This window comes from Podarcis pityusensis (assembly GCF_964106645.2).
Source record: "Podarcis pityusensis genome assembly, chromosome: 7".
Lineage (NCBI taxonomy): Eukaryota > Metazoa > Chordata > Lepidosauria > Squamata > Lacertidae > Podarcis > Podarcis pityusensis.
In genome coordinates, this window is record NC_138031.1 from 90,006,508 (window position 1) to 90,032,478 (window position 25,971).

Below are 25,971 nucleotides of genomic sequence, written 5' to 3' on the forward strand. Positions count from 1 at the left end.
GAGAAGATCTGTCTGTTGCAGCTGTAGGATGCTGGCAATTGCAGTTGTTGCAGAGAAGTGGAACGTCAGGCTGGCTGCGGAAGCCTCGCACAGGGATTGGGACATCCCAAGAGATGTGTGCTGTTGGCAGGAAGTGGGAAGGAATCCAAGGCTGTGCTGCAGGGCACTCAGGGAAATGCAGGTTTGGAGCAGAGTGGGAAGAAGGGAGTCTTGAGGCAGAAGAGTTCAGACAGGAAGCAGGGGGCTGAGCAGTCAAAATCTAGCAAGTTAGGTAGGCGAGCCCGAGTCTGAGGAAAAGGGGCTCCGTGAAAGGAGAGGTTGATAAAGAGGAAGACTGCCAGGAAGCCTCCCATGGGGCCCAGTGACAAGTGATGCTGTAAGCTGGCCCCAGAGGGCTGTGGGTTGGAGAGGCAGGAATGCCAGGCCAGGCAAATGGGAGGAAGGCTGGAGGACTCTTGAGCCTGTTGCTCCCAGCCTTGTTTAACTTGCTCATGGGACTTGGTAATGTCACACTTGCTCCCGGTGATCTGCCTGATGGGTTTGTTGAGCCCAGACTAATTTTCTTTCATTCTTACACCTTTGCACTGCATGATAGCCTTTTATCTGTGTCAATGCTAGTTGGATATGCTGCTTTTCTCTAAGCTTGAGGTATGTTGCACTGGTGACCAATGTCATTCACATAATCATATATCATCAATGATTACAGCTAGTGGACTATCAATGAAGGGAGACAGGCATGCTGTTGGGTGGTTGAAGGGTTTCTGACATGCATTCACTGCCTTCAATAAGTGTTTGGTTTTTAAGGTAGAGATTGTGTATTGAAACAACTTCCACAACACTTAAAATGGCTGTCTACTTTCAGCCTATTTATTTTTAAGCCTGTGTTTCAACTCAATGCACCGAGTATCTACTTCAATTTATTTTTGGTCTATATGTATGAACTGAATTGCAAAACTGTGAACTGAACAGTTTCCCCGAAGAACCTAAGGTAATGTTGATGGCAGCAGGAAGCCAGTCTTTTTGATACACAATCATAGTATCTGCAGATTGCTGCATATAGCACAGCTGTTCGGGGTGTTGAATGGCTTGATGAACCCTGGCTGCCTCTGCTAAGAGACTGCTGGTATGTGAGACAGCTGGTAATAAGTTTTGGGCACACTGTGGCCATGATCCAGCAGCTCCAGTTGTACATGCTGGGTCTTGAAGAGGCAAAAATACTCAACATGCATAATGAAAAATGTCTTGTGTGCAATGAGATAATTTCCCCTTTTGTAGAAAAGATGGAGAAAGCCTTTTGGTCTAGAATTTTGAGGAAATGGTAAAATGACAGCGATTGACACACATTGCCAGCAGAATCGCATCATAGTACAGTCCTCATAGGACTGTATCACTTCATGATGAAAGTGAGGAAGTCCCATGTTTAAATTTTCCCCATATGCAAAAACTCCCTGCGTATGGAAAGCTGTCACATCAGGGAAATAAAGCCCTTTTCCCCAGGCATGCTAATTTTTGAAATGCAGAAGTGTTTTTTGTTTTTTTTTAATGAGAAATATTCAAGCATATGAAAGCAGTATAATTCAGCAAGAGCTGAGCTCCATGTCTGCTGTGATTATTACCTTAACTATGGCAACCAGAGCTTGTCTTTTTGCCTTTTGCTTTCTAGGTAAGGAATCTGACTGTGGATGGCCATTTTGGAGCCTGGTCAGAGTGGAAGTCTTGCTCCCACGTGGACGGCTCCAGTGTGGGCTTTTGCCTCTGCAGAAAACGCTCGTGTGACAGCCCAGTTCCAAAATGCGGAGGGCGGCAGTGTGAAGGGCCAAGTCTAGAAGTGGCCAACTGCTCCAGGTGAGCCAAAGAAAGAGGAGGGGACCTTGAAGGGGTGGGGAACTTTTCTGCAAATGGGTATTGATGTTGCACTTTGGGCCACTCCATACATGTTTTAGGTGTAAATGTAGGATCTTTTCGGTATAAACCTTAAAATGTCAACTATGGACGTGTATAGGATGTAATTTTTTAAAGAAAAAATCACTGAAGTAGTGGGAGAAAGGGGTGCTTAACTCTTTCCTTGCCTGTCCCTTCCCCTCAGTCCAGATTTCCACAATCCCTTCCAAACAGCTGTTTCCCACGTAGGTTCAGAGTTCTGCTCCCTTATTCTTCTAGAAATGGAGGCTGGACTCCTTGGACATCTTGGTCCCCTTGCAGCACTTCCTGTGGGATAGGCTTCCAAGTCCGCCAGCGCTCTTGCACCAACCCAAGCCCTCGGCATGGAGGCCGTGTGTGTGTGGGACAGAACCGGGAAGAAAGGTAAGCTGCTTTCTCCTCGTCATTGACTTAACCTTTAGGTGTCTCCTTGATTCTATCAACCTCTTTCATTTCTCCTCCTTTGTGTCAATCAGCCTTTGCTCCTCCAATTTCTGCTATTTCTGCTATTTCTGCTTGTAGCATCCTTATAGTTACTGAGGGAATAAAAATTCAGTTGCAGTTTTCACTTAGTTGGGATCTCCCCAAATCAGCATTGCCACATAGTTCTGCCACTCCCTGCAGTGCCTTTAGCCTGGCACATGACTGCCTTCGAAACCTGCAATTCAGGGGAAAGTGTATGATCTCTGCACTGGATTGTTAGCCAGCTGGTTTTTGATTTCTTCACTGAGTATTCTAAGGCTCTGTAAAGCTCTAGAGAATGCTTTCAAGGTTGTAGCTGCCTAACAATCTATGTTACATTAAAGCAGACTATACTTAAAAAGTATTTTAATTGCTATATAAAGCTCACCTCTTCCAGCTTGGCAGAGCTGGGGTTCCTCATGCTTCCACCACACAGGCTCCATCACACTTTAAAGCAGAGGTTTTAAAATTTCCTGCTGTCAGGATACTCTTTACAACTTGACCTGTCTGCTTCCGGACCCCAGCACATCTGAAACAAAAATCTGGGGCATTGCAAAATCTTCTGGAGCATGTTTTCAGGGTAAGCAACCCAGAACATGCCCAAGGCTTCCTTGCAGATGTGCTTTGCAAGGGAAGATCTGTAATAATGCAGGAAGAGCTGCCCTTTGGGGAGGCTGTCCACTCTTGCTGAGTTCTCAGAAGCTCCAGGGCTTTCCTGGGCGCAGTCTGAAACTTCCCACCGGTATAATGACCAAGGAGGGGAGCCAAGGATCAGGCTGCGTGGAAAAGAGCAGGCTTTTATCTTTGATGGTATCTTCTAAGTTCTGTGGAATGAAAAGCAGAATGCAACTAGCCAGACCGCTGTGAAAGAAGCAAAAACTGCTCATGCAAGTAAATGGTGTGGCAAGGGAGCAGGTCACTGCCAGTCTTCTCCCAGCCCTGGGACACGTGGAGATAATTACTGTAGTTAATTCCTTTTGCCTCATCATAACTATTACTAAGCTACATCACCAAATACCGCCAGTATTGCTGCCCCTAACCCTGTAAGTGTGCTGGTGTTGCGTTTGTGAGGTGCTCAGTCACCACAAGAACGAGCATCTGTTCCCATTCTATGGAGGGAAATATGAAGTCTGTGTGAGCACAATGAATTCTTTTCCAGGAAACAAGCTTGAGTTTGGAGTCACTGGGGGGAAGGGACCAGCTTGTGTGCATGTTTTTAATCATCTGTCGCTCCTCCCCCTCTCCCTTCCACACCTTCAAATAGCAATTGCTATCTTTGGGGAGATTGACTATGGCCTCAGTCGATGCATCAAGGGTCATGTCACTGGCCTGGCAATTTTTCCATGTCACCCTCTCACTTCTGCCCTCATCACTTCCAGACGCAGGGTCAGTGCAGAGGTCTCCAGTTTCACAGATCTAAAACCCTTGCATTGCTTGTTTTGCAGAATCGCTGCAAAACATAAGCCCTCTGGGTCCTGAGAAAAGAAGAAATTAACAGGCAGGGGAAGAGCAGCTGGGGAAAAGCACTTCCTGCTAGCTTGAAATGCTTCCAGAAAGAGGATTAATCAGACTTTGCTCAAAATCCTGTGTTCCAGCAGATTCACCCCCACAATGAGACTTGGAGGCTTCTGGGGCTTGTCTGCTTGGTGCAGCAATTTAACATGTGTGCCGTGGCTCATTCTGACTGGGAGGAAAATGTGAAGTTGGCTTCATGTCTCGTTTTGTTTTATTAAAAGCAAAGCAGTTTTTACAAACTCTCTGGCTGCAGTCGAGAGTCGTGTGCATGTACTGGGCTTGAGTTGTCTGCTGTGCTTGTGTGTGTGTGTGTGTGTGTGTGTGTGAGAGAGAGAGAGAGAGAGAGAGAGAGAGGGAGAGGGAGAGAGAGAGAGAGAGAGAGAGAGAGAAGTTCCATAACTGCCAGTAGGGACAATATCCTTGAACGTGTAGTGCTTGATATGGGGCAATTTTCGGTTGGGTATTATCAGGGGATTGCCATCGGAACAGGGGAGGGAGGCAGGGGAATACAGAGAGCCAATGAGGCTTCTGAGGAGCAGCTCCTCGTCCAGCGGTGGGCAGAAAGGGAAGGGGCCAGCCAAGCGAGGAGAGGGCTGGAAGATGCTGCTGAGAGCCCAAGCGCCTCACCTAGCCCGGCTGGCCAGGAGGCAGACACGCCACTTCCATCGCCCAGCCTGCGCAGGGGGGTGAAACGCAAGGAGGGGAGGAGGAGATTTGGGGTGACTAAGTTCTTAAGTTGGGGAGAAGCCAGAAGAGGCCACTTCCAGATCCTGCAAGTGACTAAGACGGATATGAACTTGTTGGTTCTGCACTGTAAATAGTTTGCACCAATAAAACCTGTAAAAGACAGGTTGGAGTCCTGCCTGGTTACTCACGAGCAACCACCACCCGCATCTGACAGGTATCATGTTATTAATTTTTATAAGTTGGTTGCTACAGAAAAAGTATCTAAGCAACTTACAAAACTATAAGAAAATAAAGCATAACATAGCACCAGGAGAAAAGAACAATGCTTTACAATAAAAGCCATACAACAAACAACAATACATAGAAAAAAGCAGGAAAAAAACAGCAGCAAAAACTTTGGCAGCTGAAAAATCCACAACTGAAAAGGCCTTCATAGTCAATTTTGACAAGCTGGAATGTGTGCAATCCAGATGATAAAGGTTCTGGAAACAAAGCCTCATGAGGAACGGTGGAGGGAATTGTGTACGGTATGCTTAGCCTGTAAAGAGGAGACTGAGAGGAGATATGAGAGCCATCTTCAAATATCTCAAGGGCTGTCGCATAGACAATGGACCAGTTTGTTTTCCCCTGCTTTGGAGGGGAGGACTTGAACCAATGGATTCAAGTTACAAGACATGAGATTCTGACTAAACATCAGGAAGAACTTTCTGACAGTAAGAGCTGTTTGACAGCGGAACAGACTCCCTCTTTTCCATAGCTGCAATAGCCTAGAACTCAGACAACCTTTTAAAATCGTTGGTCTATTTGCATGTTTCAAAAATCTAGCAAGTCAGATCTTAGCTGCTACCAGCAAAAATTGAACTAAATCAAGATGGGTCACGGTCTCTTGAATATATCCTGACAGGAATATAGTGGTACCTCTGGTAACGTACTTAATTCGTTCTGGAGGTCCGTTCTTAACCTGAAACTGTTCTTAACCTGAAGACCACTTTAGCTAATGGAGCCTCCCGCTGCCACCGTGCCACCGCCACGCGATTTCTGTTCTTATCCTGAAGCAAAGTTCTTAACCTGAAGCACAATTTCTGGGTTAGCGGAGTCTGTAACCTGAAGCATATGTAACCCAAGGTACCACTGTACCACTGGTACATGTGGTAATAAGTTCCTTGTTATCAGGTATATGAAGACGAGCAGCAAAGTCAGTCCTCAGGGAATGTGCAGGCGACCTTGGAACGGACAGCTCACGGAAGGACCCCGACCAAACCTAAGAGGAGGCGTGTAGTGGTGATAGGGGATTCCCTACTGAGGGGAACAGAAGCAGTGATCTGTGGGCCTGACAAGATGTCTCGGGAAGTGTGCTGTCTCCCTGGGGCTAAGATCCAAGATGTAACTGAACGACTGCAAGGAATCATAAAACCCACTGACAAATACCCTTCCTCTTGGTTCATGTGGGAACCAATGACAGTGCAAGCAATAGCCTCCAGAAGATCAAAAGAGACTACGAGGCTCTGGGCAGGAAATTGAAGCAATTAAATGCACAAATTGTCATCTCATCTGTCCTCCCAGTTGAACGACGTGGCCCAGGGAAAGAGGGAAAAATAGTGGAAGTGAACAGCTGGCTTCGCAAATGGTGTAAACAGGAACGGTTTGGATTCTTAGATCACGGACTGCAGTTTCTTGAAGATGGACTTCTGGCAAGCGATGGGCTGCACCTCACAACGGTTGGGAGAAATGTTTTTGCCAAAAATCTCAGAAACCTCATCAGGAGGGCTTTAAACTGACTAATGTGGGGGAGGGAGACAGTGCTCCTGAAGGTAGGAGTCTATCAATTGATGAAGATGATCATCCAAATGTTATAGACCAAATGGAGCAAACAGCACGCAGACCTAGTGGTAGGAGGAAAAAATCCTTAAATAAGAGACACGGGGGAATGATTAATGGACTTCAATGTCTGTACACTAATGCGCAAAGCATGGGAAATAAACAAGATGAGCTTGAGCTCTTGGTACAGCAAACTAAATATGACATAATAGGCATCACTGAAACCTGGTGGGATAAGTCCCACGATTGGAATGTAATAATGGAGGGATACAATCTATTTCAGAGAAACAGACCAGACAAGAAAGGAGGAGGAGTGGCGTTATATGTCAGGGATGTGTATACCTGCGAAGAGATCCAAGATTTAGAACCTCAAAGCCAAAGTGAGAGCATTTGGGTCAAAATTAAGGGAGAGAAGAATAACAGTGACCTCATTGTGGGAGTTTACTATAGATCCCCAAGCCAAACGGAGGACATAGATGATGCCTTCCTGGAACAGATGGCCAAGCATGCAAAAAGAAGGGAGATAGTAGTAATGGGGGACTTCAATTACCCGGATATTTGTTGGATGTCAAACTCAGCCAAGAGCATAAGGTCAAACAGATTCCTCACTGGCCTTGCAGACAACTTCATTGTCCAGAAAGTGGGAGAAGCAACAAGAGGAACAGCCATTTTAGATCTGGTCCTAACCAATGTTGATGACCTGGTTAGTGGGGTAGAAGTGGAAGGATCATTAGGCGCGAGTGATCATGCTCTTCTGAAGTTTACTATACAGTGGAAAGGAGCAGCCAAGCATACTAGGACTCAATTTCTTGACTTTAAGAAAGCTGACTTCATAAAACTTAGGGAAGTGCTGGGTGAGATCCCATGGACAGTAATACTAAAAGGAAAGGGAGTTCATGATGGCTGGGAGTTTGTTAAGAGGGAGATAGTAAAAGCACAACGTCAGGCAATACCAATGAGACGGAAACATGGAAGGTGCCTAAAGAAGCCAGGGTGGCTATCTAAAGAACTTTTAACTGAGTTAAGATTAAAAAAGGATGTGTACAAAAAATGGAAAAGGGGGGAAACCACCAAAGAGGAATTCAAACAAATAGCCAGCACGTGTAGACACAAAGTCAGAAAAGCTAAAGCACAGAATGAACTCAGGCTTGCTAGAGAGGTTAAAAGCAACAAAAAAGGCTTTTATGGGTATGTTCGTAGCAAAAGGAAGAACAAAGAAACAGTGGGGTCACTCAGAGGAGAAGATGGTGAAATGCAAACAGGGGACACAGAAAGGGCTGAACTCCTCAATGCCTTCTTTGCCTCAGTCTTCTCCGATAAAGAAAACAATGCCCGACCTGAAGAATTTGGAGCAAATGATTCAGCAGAGGAAACACAGCCCAGAATAACTAAGGAGATAGTACAAGAATACTTGGCTAGTTCAGATGTATTCAAGTCTCCAGGGCCAGATGAACTGCATCCAAGAGTATTAAAAGAACTGGCAGATGTGATCTCAGAACCACTGGCAGTCATCTTTGAGAATTCCTGGAGAACAGGCGAAGTCCCGGCAGACTGGAGGAGGGCAAATGTTGTCCCTATTTTCAAAAAGGGGAAAAGAGAGGACCCAAATAATTACCGCCCAGTCAGTCTGACATCAATACCAGGGAAGATTCTGGAGCAGATCATTAAGCAAACAGTCTGTGAGCACCTAGAAAGGAATGCTGTGATCACCAATAGTCAGCATGGATTTCTGAAAAATAAGTCATGTCAGACTAACCTGATCTCGTTTTTTGACCGAATTACAAGCCTGGTAGATGAAGGGAACGCAGTGGATGTAGCCTACCTTGATTTCAGCAAGGCATTTGACAAGGTGCCCCATGATATTCTTGTAAAGAAGCTGGTAAAATGCGGTCTTGACTATGCTACCACTCAGTGGATTTGTAACTGGCTGACTGACCGAACCCAAAGGGTGCTCATCAATGGTTCCTCTTCATCCTGGAGAAGAGTGACTAGTGGGGTGCCACAGGGTTCTGTCTTGGGCCCGGTCTTATTCAACATCTTTATCAACGACTTGGATGATGGACTCAAGGGCATCCTGATCAAATTTGCAGATGACACCAAACTGGGAGGGGTGGCTAACACCCCAGAGGACAGGATCACACTTCAAAACGACCTTGACAGATTAGAGAACTGGGCCAAAACAAACAAGATGAATTTTAACAGGGAGAAATGTAAAGTATTGCACTTGGGCAAAAAAAATGAGAGGCACAAATACAAGATGGGTGACACCTGGCTTGAGAGCAGTACATGTGAAAAGGATCTAGGAGTCTTGGTTGACCACAAACTTGAAATGAGCCAACAGTGTGACGCGGCAGCTAAAAAAGCCAATGCAATTCTGGGCTGCATCAATAGGAGTATAGCATCTAGATCAAGGGAAGTAATAGTGCCACTGTATTCTGCTCTGGTCAGACCTCACCTGGAGTACTGTGTCCAGTTCTGGGCACCACAGTTCAAGAAGGACACTGACAAACTGGAACGTGTCCAGAGGAGGGCAACCAAAATGGTCCAAGGCCTGGAAACGATGCCTTATGAGGAACGGCTAAGGGAGCTGGGCATGTTTAGCCTGGAGAAGAGGAGGTTAAGGGGTGATATGATAGCCATGTTCAAATATATAAAAGGATGTCACATAGAGGAGGGAGAAAGGTTGTTTTCTGCTGCTCCAGAGAAGCGGACACGGAGCAATGGATCCAAACTACAAGAAAGAAGATTCCACCTAAACATTAGGAAGAACTTCCTGACAGTAAGAGCTGTTTGACAGTGGAATTTGCTGCCAAGGAGTGTGGTGGAGTCTCCTTCTTTGGAGGTCTTTAAGCAGAGGCTTGACAACCATATGTCAGGAGTGCTCTGATGGTGTTTCCTGCTTGGCAGGGGGTTGGACTCGATGGCCCTTGTGGTCTCTTCCAGCTCTATGATTCTATGATTCTATGGTTATAGCACATAAAATATGTAAAATAACTACACAGTGTTTTCTCAAAAGACGACAGTCCCACCATGTGTGTATGTAGGTTCTTTTACTCACACTTGTTCACATGCATCCCTTATTGTTACCATTTGTCTCCCCATCCTCCATTTTGCCCTTTTTTTCAAAATTCTGAATGTAACCTTTTTGAGGCAGAGACCAGGCCTATATATTACCACAAAATATTATGGTAAGACCACAATCATATTCGGCTTCACATTGGTCTTCAGAAATGTATGTGTACCTTCTTGATAGTGAAAGCACTAAACCCTGTTCTTAAATAATGCAAATAGCTGTGACCAGGTATACTGTTTCTTTTCTCTTTTGCTTCCCTTCTCACAGGTATTGCAATGAGCACCTGCTGTGCTCTCCACACATGTTCTGGACTGGCTGGGGTGCCTGGGAACGTTGTACATCCCAGTGTGGAGGTGGGATCCAGGCCCGCCACAGAACCTGTGAGAATGGCCCTGACTGTCCCGGCTGCAGCGTGGTGAGTCACACATTAATTGCTCTAAATGTGTATATGCATACCGTATTTTTCGCCCTATAGGACGCACCGGCCCATAGGACGCACCTAGATTTTTTTTGGGGGGGGGGGAAATAAAGGGGAAAAAAATATTTCCCCACCCGCTGTCCCCTGAGCTTGCGGGGCTGGCAGTGGGGCTCTCCTGAAGCCTGGAGAGCGAGAGGGGTCGGTGCGCACCGACCCCTCTCGCTCTCCAGGCTTCAGCGAAAGCCTGCATTCGCCCCATAGGACGCACACACATTTCCCCTTCATTTTTGGAGGGGAAAAAGTGTGTCCTATAGGGCAAAAAATATGGTATTTTATATTTTTATGACCTTAATATGTATTCATGAGGTGATTTTGTAGCATACTAAGCTGTGACAGAGATACTGACATAAACTGGTAATGGTGAAACCTAATATCTACCTACCTACCTACCAACCAACCTACCTATAGATACAGATATATAGATAGATAAATAGATAGATGTATACTGACAGTCAGAGCCTGGCCTGTGTTGACCAGGTGTGGAAACCTCTTGGGTTAAACTACTGCAATTCCTTGCTTGTTGGGCTGCCTTTGAAGACTTCTTAGAAACTTCAGTTGGTACAGAATGCAGCAACTGGCAGAACAACCCAAACTTCCTTTGTCTTGGACGGTGTATGTGTATTGAGCAGAGATGTCTTTCTGCTCAACTGTGTAGGAGGGACACATGCTGGGGTTATCCAGGGTGGGGAGGAGGGTTGGGGCTGAGCTGGCCCAGGATCCCATGGCTCTTAAGCTGATCTCCTGGCTGTTGGGTGAGGCACTGGGACCAACCTAGAGCTGATCACTGTATCAGCCAGGATCTGGCATTGATTTGGCCTGGTCATTCTCCGCAGCACCACCCTCCATAACAGCCACGATTAACAGCTGGGCTGTGGTTGCTCCAGTGACTCCCCCACCCTGCAAAGTCCCACTGGAGGGGAGTGAGGGCAAGGAATGCAGCCTGGATTACTGATGATTCAAAACCTGCTCTTAAACAATGCTGGTAGCTGCGGGTCCATTTCAGGGCAAAACACAAAGCCCTGACGCTTCCTTCTAACATCTGGAGTGGCCTGAGACCTCGGCACCGGCTCTGTTTTGCACCTGAGGCGAGCTGGGTGATTACCAAGGAGAAGGACTTTTTGGTCATGGCCCCCTGCTTCTGGAATGCCCTCCTTAGGGAGGCTCAACTGGGGCCAACCGTGATGCACCAGGGAAAGATGTTTTCATTTGTCCAGGCATTCTAGCATGGGATGCAAGCTGGATTTAATGTTTGTTTGATCTGCTCTGTTGAGTTTCACTGCTGTGTTGATCTACTCTGTGTCCTTGTTTTCATTGTTGTTTCACTTGCATGTTTTCCCTGTAGTTTTACTGAAGTGTGACCCATAAATTAAATAAATAAAACTGGGATCAACCTGGGTCTCAGGCCAGTGTCTCCTGCTCCCCATCCCCTCGCTTCTTCTCAGTGGCCTCTGGGAATAGCAGATTCAGGCTTCTGGAATGGTGCCCTTTCAGTCTTCGGAGTGGAAAGGGTTACTTTGATCTTCCTTGGAGAACCTTTAATTCCGAATGGTTAAAAAAAAGGTCAGAGAGAGAGAGTGCGCAATGTCATAAGACAGCGCAAGCAAAGACCTGTGTTGACCTGCCGTGGCTTTTTATATTGAAGGGTGTGATTTGGCATTTACCCATGAAAAGTCAATGGCAGTGCACAGGGTAGAAGGGGGGAAATGCTTCTCTTTTTAGCTGCTGTAATTATGACTCTCGTTTGAAGCTGCGTTATAGCTTGTTCATGCTAACTGTATATTTAGAAGGAAAAGCCAGAGATTATGTGCTGAGCAGCATTAACCCGAGGGCCTAAAAATGAGAAGACTTTGTAGTAAAATGTGAGTGGTTCAGTGGCTGCTGGTTCGAACAAAGTGGTTTGCCAGCCTTTGCCAACCTGGTGCCCTGCAGATGTTTTGGACTGCAAATCCCATCAGTCCCAGCCAGCAGAACCCTGAGGTGATAGAACTGTAGTCCACAACATTTGGAAGGCACCAGATTGGGGCAGGCTGAGCTTACAAAAGATGTGGCATCCATCGTTTCCCAATAAAGCAACTCTTTTTGGGGGTGGGAATCTAGAAAAGAGTCAGCCAACCTTTCGGAGCCTCGCTGCCATTCTGTTATGTAAGAGGCATTCTAAACACTTTCCCACCGCCTTAAGGGGAAATCTTCGGGAGAAGAAAGTACTAAGGAGTAAATCCTGCACAAATTCGGAGTGGAGTCCCTAAGACAGTTGGATGGCGTATTGTACGCCTCCTTCCGGCAATTCCTGCAGCCAAGCTGGTGCCAAACATATTGCTCTGCTTTCCTTTGGACCACATCAGTGAGGCCAAGAGAAGGGTCTTGTTGTCTGGGCAGCCCAGGACTTTCATATACACTGCCCAGTCTTGCACCCCAGGGAGGTCACTTCAGTGCTGGTAATGCAGCAAAAACAACACAGGAGGCAACAGTTATGAGTTACCAGTTTCTGCAGCCATAGCAGGTGCTGTGATTTCACACACACACACACACACACACACACACACACACACACACACTGGGGATACACTCCATTGTCCCTCGAGACAGACAGGTGCCAAGAAAAATTCTAAAAGCTATTCTGGGAGCAACAACAACAACAAAATCCAATAGGACTTCCGGGTTGGCGCCTCTGGCAATGGCGGATTTCCTCCGATCGGGAGGAACTCGCTCCGCGAAAAACAGAGTCTGAACCGCCACGGCGAGGTGGAAACCCATTAAAAACCACAGGCGGGAGAAGCCTGTGGACGTGGGATTCGGCTGGCACCTTTGCGCCTCCCCTACTCGCGGGGAAACCCTGTTTTGGGGATCCGGAGCGACGTGGGGTGAGTGGCGCGGTGCTTTGAATCGACTGCTTTTTTCACGGAGTGAAGCCGCATTGCTGTTGCTGGAGAGCGCTGACTTTTTCCTGTGGACAATTGGATTTCAAACAACTACTCGTGAGTAAATCGGAAAATTGGATTTTTAAATACTTTAATTCGGCACTGAAGCGTGAGGTCATAAACAGGAAGTCCGTCTTCCGTTTTTGTAAATAGACTGAAGCAAAGACGTTACAAGTAAAGCCTTTGAAAGTTTTTGGCAAAGGATTAAATTTCCACCGATTTAAAGTCACAAAACCCCCTTGGGAAGCAGGAGAAGAGGGGAAAATTTTGGATCTAGTGAGCCTGCAGGAGAGAGTGAAGAAATCAGATTACCACTGCTCTGAACCTGGAAACGGGCTGCCAGATGATGATTGAAGAGAGCGCTTTTGACAGAACGGATTTGACAGTTAGCTAAACAAGAGTAAGATACTGTTTCCATTGTCCCTTTCTGCGTTTTAAAAAAAAGAGGAAAAGTAACTGAAATTTTATCTTTAATGTTTGAAATTGTGCTTAAAAGAACTGATACAAGTGGAGACTGTTTCCCTCTACAGGGAGCTTTTGAAACTGTAACAGGACTGTAACTGGGGAATTTCCAGCTGCAGAGAAGGAGGTTGGGAACCAGAGAGCGACCTTGGGCTATTTAAAAATGTTGATAGGAGAGGCCATTGTGACTGTTTTATGTAAGATAAGCTGTTCGCTGGGACAGCTTCACAAGAAGATGGATGATATGACTTTTAAAGTTGATAATTTGGAAAAGAAAGTGACCAACTTGAGTCAAAAAGCGAACACTAACACAGAAATAATTCAGGACTTGGTACAGGAACCCATTTTGGCAGGACAAATGGTGGAGGAGAAGGAGAATGCAGCTGTTGTTCAACATAAAATAATACAAGTGAGATCTGTGGTTTTACAGAAGCAAATTGGAGATTATAAGTTGAGGCCTTCTATGATTGAATTCAGGAAAAGTCAGACTCCGAGGAATGGATCCCGGTTTGGATTAAAGAAGGAAAGTTGGAAAGAGCCCTCTATGCAGGGACTAACTGACTTTTGGGACATGGACTCGGGCCTGGAGGAGATTTAAGTTTTGGGGGCCTTTGGAATTGGAGGAACTTTGAAATATACTCGGAAATACTTTATGGACTGTAGTTTTAACTATGGAAACTCAGCTGATTTGTCCAGAAGGAAGAAAAGGATTGACAGGTTGGAATTTCCCCGAGATCGGCTCTTTAGCATTAAAGAAAATGAAGAAGACCTGCAGAAGGGACTTGGAAAAGAATTAAGAGCCTCGGACACAAGGTCACCAGGTTGATGGACTTTATGGAATTGACGGAAAGGACTGGCAGAATCCGAAACCTGGGAGAAGAGATGGTGGAAGAAGATTGGAAAATTTAAACTTTTTATATAGACTTATGGTAAAACTAATGAGTGATAGAAAAATGGTGGAATGATTTTTTATTTTTTTATTTTTATTTTTTATGGGCTTAATAGAAATGTTATAAGGAGTTAAGTACATATAAGTAATTTAGTTTTAATGGAAAATAAGGTTAAAATAATACGTTATTTACAATAATCACAGAAAATGGAGAAAGATGGAAAGGATTTGCTGAAACAATTTATAGAAGTGGAACACAAAAAGGGAGGTGTGAGGAAGTCGAGGAAACAAGGGAATGAAAGATAGAGTATGGAAAAGAGAGGATGTATGTTTTTAAATTGTTTTTGTTTCGGGGTGTGGGGTTTGTTTAGTTTAGTTTAATGTGTTTAGTTTTGAGTTTAGGTTGTGTTCTGTATTGTTTATATATTGTATTGTATGGTGTTTGTTTGTTTTTGTTCTTCTATTTGATTTCCCCCCTCTGTTTTTTCTTCTGTTTTTTCTCTTTTGCTTTTTTATTTCTCTCTTTTTGTAATCTATAAAAGTAATAAATATTATTTTTTTTTAAAAAATAAAAAACAACAAAATCCAATAAAGAAATAAACCAACTAAAAATCGTCAAAAGTAGCAGCTGCTGCCTCGGAATCCTACAATCTAGTTCTTGAGTTTGTCTCATAATGAATATTATAGTAAGGTTGTGCTTTATTAATGCAGGCATTGTGAGTATAGGAGCACCCAAATAACCTTAATTTCCATGTTTAAACAATGATATTATAGTTTCTAAACCCCTTTGGCCCAGAGAGTGTATGCAAAGTTTCAAGGTGTTTGTGGGCCATGCTAGACACTAAATAGAAGTAATCAACCCCTTTCCTTCAGGAGTATCAAGGCTGCAACACCAGCCCCTGCCCAGAGTTGAAGAAGACAACTCCTTGGACCCCATGGACTCCGGTGAACATCTCCGACAACGGTGGGCACTATGAACAACGATTCCGATACACCTGCAAGGCACGGCTGCCTGATGCAAGTTTGTTAGATGTGGGAAGGCAGAGGATTGAAATGCGTTACTGTTCCAGCGACGGGACCACTGGATGCTCAACAGATGGTAAGCAGCCATGTGCATCAGAATCTTAGGTTTCTTGCCATTGCTATGGCTGGAGGTGACTTTGGTTTTGTTGGTACTGATAGAACCACTAGCAAAGCACCTATTGCCACAGTGGGCAAAAGCAGGACACGCTTTGTGGAAGATCATAATGAGGTGCGTCCAATAATATCGTCAGTCCAGGAGCAACCTCCCCCGCCCCAAGAAGTCACCAACTTTGCCATCAGCCTGAATTGGGTCCCTAGGCATAAAAGGGTCCTCAAAGGTCATCAGCTGAGACCTTTCCTGCTACTGCAGGAAATCTGTTACTGATTAAGGGACCACATGCTGTTCTCAAGGACAAAGTTCAGGTGAGGATCAAACATACTGCCTCTGTCAGATACTGATGATTCCAGTATCAGTAGTGTGGCAGAATTTGCCCATCTCTAGTGGCTCCCCTTTGACATTGTGCTCTTCGATTAAGAAAGTAAATTAGCTATTGACTCCTGTGGCACATACATCTCTCCCGCGAGCACTGCACAGTCAACGGGTGCCGTTCCTTTCTGTGGCAAAGGAGAAAATGCTGCTGCGGGGGAGACCATGTCCCAAAGTGTGGTGATATACGGTAGGAACTTTGGGCAGAATCTGGTGCCTTCCTTTCCCCAGCCTCCTTCCGTAATGCAATATATCATGCACTGGAAGCCTTCTTGCCTGCTCAGCCTCTCCTTGAAAATCTCACAGAAGATTCTGTAACCTTCCCAGGTAGCTGGATTGATTGCTGAACAGCTCTTAGCATTGGGACATTTTTTCCTAACATTGAAACTGGTAGAAAGCTGGTAGCTCTTCCTCATTTCCTGACATCTTTTACATATTTGAAACCTCTCAACTTTCAGTCTCCTTCCTTGCAGCTAAATATAACCAGGCTTCTGATTTCATTCTTACAATTTTCAGTCTAGATTTCCCCCCCCCTTAATCATCTTCATTGCTCTCATCTGAACGGGGCATTCTTTCAACGTTTTTTCTGCTTCTTTCTGTTGTGGTACCCAGAACTTTACATTGTGTGCCAATTTGCCAGTACTTCATAGAATCTTATTGAAATTTCTCAGAATTCAGAGATGATGGTGCTTCCCAGTTAAAGTGGCATATTCCATTTTTGCCACAACATCAGCCTCCTGGTAATTCATTATTTATCCCAAACCCTTCTTGGCAAACTTAAAAGTTTTTCCAGTTATGTCCCATCTCATGCATTTGATTTTTGCTCCCTGTGAGTAATACTTTATATTTTCCCTTAATAGGTTTCATCTTAATACTGTCTGCCCAGCTGTCAAGTCTGAGATTGGTTTGAACTTGTATCTTAACCTCTAAAAAGTTGGCAGTTCCCCCGTTTTTTATATCATCCTTTCCTTTGATGAGTGTGCAGCCCATTCTTTCACATGCTGCTTCACCCACCACAAATCCCTGCAAAATAGCATTTGGTACCTAGTTCCAGTCCAGTATTTTGGTAGCTTGTCAGTCAGTTGCATGTCATGCGTCCACCTAATCTTAGCTTCATGAAGTCTACCTTTTAAAAAAGATTTCTAGGAGAGTCACCAGTGCTCCTTGCCTGGAGTTTAAAAATCACATATCTCCTGCTGGATGGCAAAATATTAAATAAGCCTGAGGGGACAACAGCTGGGAAGATTGGAGAGAGGAAGAATAATCACCTTTTGCCCCCAACCACTGATTTCAAGCTTCCCCTTCAGTTTGGGAACCTGAGATAATGTGTAGTTTCCATTTTGGAAGCTGTGGCAATACTGCCAGGTGCAATTCAGCCAGGTTATCCCTCAACCAAACCCTCCTTTGAAATCAGCCACAGCCGTAGTACTTTTTTGTGCTGTTAAAAGGCAGAGACTGAGACAGGTGAAGTGAATGGGCTTAGTCTATCCTCACTGTTTTCCCTCAGTTTTTTATTGCTGTAGTGCAGCTTGCCACAGCACATGCAGGTGTTGGCTAGAGCTCCCTTGCTCTCTGATTCTTGTTTGCATGTGTGTAGAGGTAGGCAGGTGAATTTCTGGTGAAAATGGAAGCATGATGTGCCTGTGAAGCAAAATTCAGAATATAGTATAGCAGCTTGCAAACAGAGGCCCCTTCAAGACTGTCACTATTTTGTGGGATGAATCCAAGCACATTCTGGGAAATATAGGTTTGCACTCTCTCTGGCACCCTTTTGCTGCTCGAAACAGGCACTGAAAAGTGTGGAATGAACAAATGATTAATGGGAAGATGTATAACCGCCGTGTGAGCAGCGCAGGATGGCTGCTCATTGTCATCTTAACTTCCCTGCAAACAAATCAGAACAAATGTTCGATATAATATGACCTCTGCATAAGCTTTGTGCAAGTAAATAAGAATGAATGCTCAATAAATAGGTTGTCAAAAGGAGCCCAGAGAAGGGGACTTTCCTTCTCTGACAGTCCTTTGGGTTTCTTAGCTGAGCCCGGAGGAGGACAGAGCGCTTCCAGTCTGTCCTCTTGCCCACATGGAATTCCTTCTCACCTAGTGCTTAAGTACAAGGCGGAAATATGGCTGCTTTGAAATGCTTGCGGCGCCATTTCTTGCCACATTCTTCATCTCAGTGCCTTCCTGCCCCATTTTTAAACAATCTCCCAGGGACAGATCTTTCACTGCAGCAACATTGTAGCCATTGTGCAGCATTTCCTAAGGCTCCACCAAACTTGTGTTGTTACAACTTGTCCATTACTCCAGCTCATCCTTGACTCTGGGCCAGGAGACAACAATAGCAGGCGCTCCTTTTTCTGGCAGCATCCCAAATATCCAAAGGCTTTTATCATTGTCTCCCTTAACTTTGATTTTTTTCTTAATTAAAAATGGCCTGGTAATTGCAACGGTTGAGAGTCTGCAAATGAAAGTAGTTCTAAGATTGAAGGAAGAGAGCGAAAAAGAACCAATGTGCAGGTTAGGAGACTGAGCCAAGAAACCCAAGATTCAAATCTTGCCTCTGTCATTAACTCACTAGGTGGTCTCAGTCTAGCTACTCTTTTCGTCCAGCATTTACAATATGGAGAAATACTATTGGCCTACCTTGCTGATCTTTTGTACGGATTATTGAGATAATGTTCATGAGATCCTTAGAACATCTCTTATCTGCTATATGTGAATGTCCACACAACTGGGGCCTGCAACAAAATGCTAATGCTGTGGACTGATCTTGTTCAGGTTTCCTGTCAGCCAGCCAGGCCCTTGTTCTCCTTGTCCAGTCAGCATTCTGTGTCCAGGAAGCAAGCTCAGTCCCTGCTGGACTATTGGGTTGCCTCTTTAGGGTCCTTTTCCTTTAAACACGTTGACTTCTGCAAATCTTGGTGTTTCCTTGAGCAAGACAGCACCTCCCTCTTGTTTCTCAGAGGCCCAGTTTTGGGAAGTGTCATGTGGGAACTTTGATTATCTTTCGTAATACGACACCCTGTACAAAAATTTGGCACCCTCAAATGGATCTTCCCAATTTTGCACCCCCTCAGCTTGGCGCCCTGTGTGGGGGAACCACCCGTGCTACCCTACGTCTGGCCCTGGGGGAGTTTCCTATGAGAGGGAGGGATGTCGCTGTACAGACCACAGATACATTCAGAGAGGTTGGGGGGGGGTTGATCTGATACATAAGGCTGCGATTCTATGCACATTTACATAGGAGTAACCTTACTCCTGCCAACCTAGCAGTTTGAAAGCACGTCATGTGCAAATAGATAAATAGGGACCGCTCCAGCGGGAAGGTAAACGGCGTTTCCATGCGCTGCTCTGGTTCGCCAGAAGCGGCTTAGTCATGCTGGCCACATGACCCGGAAGCTGTACGCCGGCTCCCTCGGCCAGTAAAGCGAGATGAGCGCCGCAACCCCAGAGTTGGCCACGACTGGACCTAATGGTTAGGGGTCCCTTTACCTTTAACCTTACTGAGAGGAATGAGATTTGCCCCTAAGCAAACAGGTATACAGGGCTGTGATAAAAAAAGGTTTCCTATCTACAGCGGTACCTCTAGTTATGAACTTAATTTGTTCCAGAGGTCTGTTCTTAACCTGAAACTGTTCTTAACTAGAGGCGTTCTTTCGCTAATGGGCCTCTTGCTGCTGCCACTGCGCCTCCGGCACATGATTTTCGTTCTCATCCTGGGGCAAGTTCTCAACTCGAGGTAATTATTCCAGGTTAGCGGAGTTTGTAACCTGAAGCGTTTGTAACTCGAGGTAGCACTGCATCTACCTACCTACCTATCTAATGTAGGTTGTGCAGAGAGTCAGTCAATCAATCAATCAGTTAATAACCTTCTTTTAAATAAAACTTGTTTCACATTTCATAAGAGTCATACACAAATCATGCTACACAAAAATAATCATCAGAAATATCTCATAAAAAGGACACAGAATTGATTATAAATGTAGACTGGACTTTGGGTTCATTAAATATGCCTTGCAGGTCCCCATATTTGTTGTATACTCCACCCAGTAGATTTTTGGAAAAGAATCAATTTGACTAAAATTAACTCTCTTGAATTTTATACATCTATTCTGCTTTTGTTGGGCTTCAGTTGGTTTTTTCAGTATTTAGCCCTGCCCTGTTTAATTGCCTCCAGATTGCTGTTTTTCATGACTTTGGCAAGGCCACTTTGGGTCTATGCCACTGTCAGCTTTGCACTACAGTCAGATTTAATACCAAATTATATTTTTTGTGTACACTTTTTAAATATCTCAGTAGTAAAATTACTGGTGGGAGAATTCAAATTAAATCAGAACAGTATTTTTTAAAAAACAAAACACCATCATTGTGTTCCTTAGTAGGCACATTTTTGTGTACCATGTGCATCCGTTTCTTGCAGGTGAATTCCTGCATTCTGGGCGTCACTCAGCTCACACCATTAATGGTGCCTGGTCCCCCTGGTCTCCCTGGTCCCAGTGCAGCCGCGATTGCAGCAGAGGCATTCGAAACCGCAAGCGTATTTGCAACAACCCTGAGCCAAAGTATGGGGGGCTGCCATGTCTGGGACCATCCCTGGAATACCAGGAATGCAACATGCTCCCTTGCCCAGGTAAGTGGCCAAGGAAATGAACAAAAGGGTTTCTTTAAAAAAAAAAGTTTCTAAGGACAGTAGTAGAGATTTTATACACATAGTGTAATCCTATGCATGTCTACGCAGGAGTAAGCCTCATTGACTTCAGTGGGACTTACTCCAAGCTAAGAGTGTATAGGACTGCAAGCTAACTGCTTAGCATTTTATTTCAATTGACTTTTAATTTAAAGGTGTATCTTTGTTGTCTCTGCTGTCTTTTAATCACTGTGTAAATATTAATTTTTACAGTTGGATTGCTGACTTGTTTTACTGTTCCTTTTGCTTTATTATTTAAATTGTGATGGTTTTGGTGGTGGTGGTTTCTTTGGGGTGTTTTTTTTTAAGTGAGATGTAGAAAGAAGGCACAAAAGTGACTTTTGAAAGGGCTTCAAATTTCCTTGATTTTTCTGTCAGATGCCACTGGGCCCATCATCCTCTACTTTGGAAAATGTACCATTGGGATGGGCTTTTGTCCCTCTGTCCTATATCAATAAAAATATTGTGATCTCTTTCTAGAGGGGCAATTTTAAAACATTGAATTTTTGGAATCTAGAAAAATGCCTGAAACTCTTTGCTTGGAGACTCTTGCCATTATTTATGGGGGTTTTGGCTATGAAATACAAATGAAAATGATTCAGTGGGTCAGTGCATCTGGCTGTGAATTGGAAGGTTGGTGGTTTGAGCCCACCCAGGGGTGGCTGTGGAGAGGATCCCTTCATTGCAGGGGGCTGAACTAGATGACCCTCGATTCTAATTGGCTGTTGGCCATGATGAGTTTGTACTACATGGGTAGGCAAACTAAGTCCCAGGGGCCGGATGCGGCCCAATCGCCTTCTCAATCCGGTCCGCGGACGGTCTGGGAATCAGCGTGTTTTTACATGAGTAGAATGTGTCCTTTTATTTAAAATGCATCTCTGGGTTATTTGTGGGGCATAGGAATTCGTTTGTTATTATTTTTTCAAAATACAGTCTGCCCCCCCCCCCAGTGTCTGAGGGACAGTGGACCAGCCCCCTGCTGAAAAAGTTTGCTGACCCCTGGTGTACTACCTCCAGTGTCTGAGGTGGCATGTCACAGAATACCAGTTGCTGGAAATTACCGGGGGAAGAGTGCTGAAGCCCTCATGCTTATGGGGTTCCCAAAGGCCCCTGGTCTGCCAAACTCTTCTTGTGTTCTTAATTCAACTATTTATCTCCATATTGAGAGGAAAGAAACAATGTAGTTTCGTCATTTCCCAGTTGATGGAGGTTGGTCCTGCTGGTCATCATGGTCTAAGTGCTCCACTACTTGTGGAAGTGGCCATTATATGAGGACTCGCTCGTGCAGCAACCCAGCGCCAGCTTACGGAGGTGATATCTGCCTAGGACTCCACACCGAAGAAGCACTCTGCAATACACAGCAATGCCCAGGTACAGGAAGGCCCAGCTCATTCATTCTCTTGCTTTTCTGCAGAACAAAATAGCTCCCTGCCCCCATTTTATCTCCACAACCCTGTGAAAATGGTGAGGCTGAGGCGCCCAGGTGCTCTGTGGTGGTGCTAAGTCTCCACACCAGGCTGTAAAACAATCTCTGCCTTGATACTGGCAATGTCCTAGACCGACCCCACACATCACTAAGAGCTGCCACCACAAAGAGCATCCTCAGGTTCAGTGCCCCCCTATAGAGGTGGGCTCATTTACATTGCATTGTGATGTTGTCACATCATGCGTTGAGCCTCTGCTAGTGATGCAAAGAAGTGGCCATGAAACTTTGTGTGCTGATCTCAGGTCGTAGGGTCTGTGGTCGTATTCTTTCTGGATGAGAACTTGACACAGAGGTACCTTTTGTGACAGCAGCCCTCCTGTACTGAATGTGAGATGTGGTGCCAGCCCTGGTTTCGCTGTAGGTCAGCGATGCGGCCACAGGATTTGTAAGAGATGCCGCCTGCCTTGCTTATTCAAAGAAAGAATCAAAAGAATATGCACATTTGGGCCTCAGACTCTGTGACCTCCTGCATAGCAGTGGCTTCCTTGCTTGTTCCTGGATATGAGCATCTCTTCATTGTACAAATTGTCAGTACACTGTACTCTTTGATGACTTGTTATTGGTTGAAGGAGGGAATAGCTGGATTCATCCCCCGCCCCCAGCCCTCCAAGCTGGTGATTGGCTTTGACTCAGTCCTGGTCCATCTGAGGACACCCCACACGCAGTCTCAAGATCTAGATGTGCATTTCTTGAACATTCACAGCATCCTTTGTGCATGGTAACCACCTCAAGTTAGGCAATCCTTTTTGTGTGTGCATGGATTTTCCTTGCAGAATCAGGGCAACTTTGCGATAAAAATGGATTATTTCATAGGAAAAGTATACAAAACACTTAAAAACAATTTGCTGTGTGGGCTGACCCCTTCATGTGCCTCTTTATTTCTTGGCTGTCACAGATAGCTGGTCGGACTGGTCAGAGTGGTCTGGCTGCGATTCATCCGGAGTCCAGTTCCGCACCCGCCAGTGCAATGTTTTATTTCCTGTGGGTAACCAGTGTTCTGGAAATACCACTGAGAGTCACCCATGTATTTCCGATTCCAATTTCATACCAGGTAAGGGTATTGCTTATCTCTTTCTCCTGTCTTCTAATCTGGAATCCAGCAAGTGTGTAATTTTTACAAATCATTTTACAAAAACGTAAGCTGCCTACAGTGTGTGGGGCTCTGCCAACTCTTTGTGGGAAGGGGAGGTGTGTAGAGCTTCACAATGAAGTCTCACAAACGGGGGTCCTGCTAGCATTTACTGGAAATAACTGGGGCCACAGCAGCTATGTTTGCAGAATGAAGCGTGTTTTCTTTTTCCGCAGCAAATTAGCAAAGTGTGTGATTGATAGTGAAGAGCATTCTTGCTGAGTTAAGAATTATTCATACAAGACTGATATATATATTGTTCACACTTGAACAGAAATGTTAAAGAATTATATTGGGCTGTTTTTCTTTATGACTTCTGCATAATTGAATTATTTGCTGTTGCAGACATAACAGTAGCAAGGACCAGCAGCATCAAAGAACAACGATGTGGCGGTAAGTGTTCCTTCCCAGGTTTCTTTCCATCCCTGATTATTTTTCTGCATTCTTTCCCTGGCTCTTTCTGTGCTGTTTTCTGCTACCCTGGACGTGATGCTTTCCTCCATTCTCCTTGCTTTTTAAATGTAAAGCAACAAACCTGCATGGAAGAAAGTCCAATCAGGCAAGACCCTGGATGGTGTTCAGTTCAACCTCCCCAAGCTGCATTTCCACCTGGGGTGGGAAGATGACCCCAGATGAAGAAGCCGTTTGGGAAGGGTAATTGTAAGCCAAAGAAGAAGAAGAAGAAGAAGAAGAGTTTGGATTTGATATCCCGCCTTTCACTCCCTTTAAGGAGTCTCAAAGCGGCTAACATTCTCCTTTCCCTTCCTCCCCCACAACAAACACTCTGTGAGGTGAGTGGGGCTGAGAGACTTCAAAGAAGTGTGACTGGCCCAAGGTCACCCAGCAGTTGCATGTGGAGGAGCGGAGACTCGAACCCGGTTCCCCAGATTACGAGACTACCGCTCTTAACCACTACACCACACTGGCTCTCAAAGAGGACACTTTGTGGCTCTCAAAGTGGCTCTCAAAGAGGACACTTTTAGGAAAGGTTACGTAACCTTTCTCCATCCATTCTTCTGCCCAGATTCACAACCTGCTCAGGCTGCTTTGAGTTTTTTTTAAAAAGTGAGGGGGGGGGGAAAGAATTGTAGAATGATACAGAATTTGAGCCTTTAATGTGCAGACATTAAGTCTGCAACTCAGTAAAACTGGCAGTTGTCATTGTTTTGTTTTTTACCTTCTTGCTTTAGGATCATTTTATATTGCATGCCGTGGCGGAGCTACGTGCTCTGGCCCCGGGAGTGGAGAACAGGCAGGGGCGTGGCTGGCACAGGTTCCCGGGGGTGTGGTGCGCCACCCGCAGGGATGTGGCACGCGTCCCAGGGACAGCTGTGATGGCACCCGGGGCAGACCCCTCACCCCACCCCCCCCTTCGTCCACCAGTGATTGTTTGGAAATGCAGGGTACAATTCCCCCCCCCCCCCCATTTTTTGAATTAAGTTTTCAATTATTCAGTTCAAAATAAACATTTTACATACTGTTAAATATCCAACGACTTCTCTCCTTCTCCTTCCATGGTTCATTCTGTTTATCTTTCGTTCCTGCATATTTTACTCTAGCCATTTTAATCAGTTCTCCACTTTTACAACACTCAAAATTACTTACACTGTTGATTTTATCTTAATGCTGCCAGCATTTTCAGCTGTGTACAGTTATTTTCCATATACTCAATAAATATTTTCCACTCTTCTTTAAATATATGTTCTTCTTGCTCTCTTATTCTATATGTTAAACCTACAAGTTCTGCATATTCTAACATCTTAAGTTGCCAGTCCTCTTTGCTTGGAAACTCCCTCACTTTCCATTTTTGAGCAACCAAACCCAAGCTGCTGTTGTTGCGTACATAAATATTTTTTTCCTGACACCTAGGAACTTCTGTCTGAATTATTACCATCGAAAAGGACTACGGACTTTTTGAAAAAGTTGTTTTGAAAATTTTTTTCAACTTCTTATAAATAATTTCCCAATATTCTTTTACCTTTTTACATGTCCACCACATATGAAAAAAAGTTTCCTCCATTTCTTTACATTTCCAACACATATCTGATTCGGCTTTAAGCATTTTAGCCAACTTACTTGAAGTTAAATACCATCTATGAATCATTTTCATAAAGTTCTTTTTCATTTAATAGCATGCAGTAAATTTTGAATAATTTTTCCAGAGTTTCTCCCAGAGGTTTAAGTCTAAATTGTATCCTACATCTATTGCCCAATGTGTCATTGAAGCTTTGACTAGCTCGTACAGTGGTGCCCCGCAAGACGAATGCCTCGCAAGACGGAAAACCCGCTAGACGAAAGGGTTTTCCGTTTTGGAGGTGCTTCGCAAAACGAATTTCCTATGTGCTTGCTTCGCAAGACGAAAATGTCTTGCGAGTTCCTGCGGGGTTTTTTTCCTTTCCCCCCCTTTTTCCCAAGCCGCTAAACCGCTTATCAGCTGATGGCTAAGCCGCTTATCAGCTGATCTTTAAGCCGCTTAACAGCTGATGCTAAGCCGCTTATCAGCTGATCTTTAAGCCGCTTAACAGCTGATGGCTAAGCCGCTTATCAGCTGGTCTTTAAGCCGCTTAACAGCTGATGCTAAGCCGCTTATCAGCTGATCGTTAAGCCGCTTATCAGCTGATCTTTAAGCCGGCTAAGCCGCTAATACTGTAGCGCTAAGCGCTAAACCTCTAATGGGCTTGCTTCGCAAGACGAAAAAACCCGCAAGACGAAGAGACTCGCGGAACGGATTCTTTTCGTCTTGCGAGGCACCACTGTATTTTGTTTCCTATTCTAATAAAAAGTTATAGTTTTTAGATGGCTTGCCCTTATTCTGTAATAATTGTTTTTCAAATTGTGAACTTTGGTCCAGGAATCCATTTTTTGAATCTATCTTAAATGTATCAAGTAACTGGTGGTACTGGAATAGATTGGAATAAAAACAACATATTAGGT

At 44.7% G+C, this 25,971-nt stretch overlaps 1 protein-coding gene across 3 annotated transcripts in view; it reads left to right on the forward strand.

The window, feature by feature from the left end:
* The window catches only part of SEMA5A (semaphorin 5A), a 134,537-nt gene that overhangs the window by 97,876 nt on the left and 10,690 nt on the right, over window positions 1–25,971 (forward strand). For 2 of the 3 annotated variants that reach the window (XM_081012942.1, XM_081012943.1), the window contains exons 13-20: window positions 1,664–1,845; window positions 2,161–2,304; window positions 9,743–9,890; window positions 15,096–15,321; window positions 20,156–20,365; window positions 21,623–21,793; window positions 22,804–22,959; window positions 23,383–23,430. In XM_081012942.1, coding sequence (XP_080869068.1) covers window positions 1,664–1,845; window positions 2,161–2,304; window positions 9,743–9,890; window positions 15,096–15,321; window positions 20,156–20,365; window positions 21,623–21,793; window positions 22,804–22,959; window positions 23,383–23,430 — 1,285 coding nt within the window. Of the gene's footprint in view, window positions 1–1,663; window positions 1,846–2,160; window positions 2,305–9,742; window positions 9,891–15,095; window positions 15,322–20,155; window positions 20,366–21,622; window positions 21,794–22,803; window positions 22,960–23,382; window positions 23,431–24,227; window positions 24,518–25,971 lie in introns of those variants that run through there. The other variant, XM_081012944.1, reaches the window with a different exon arrangement.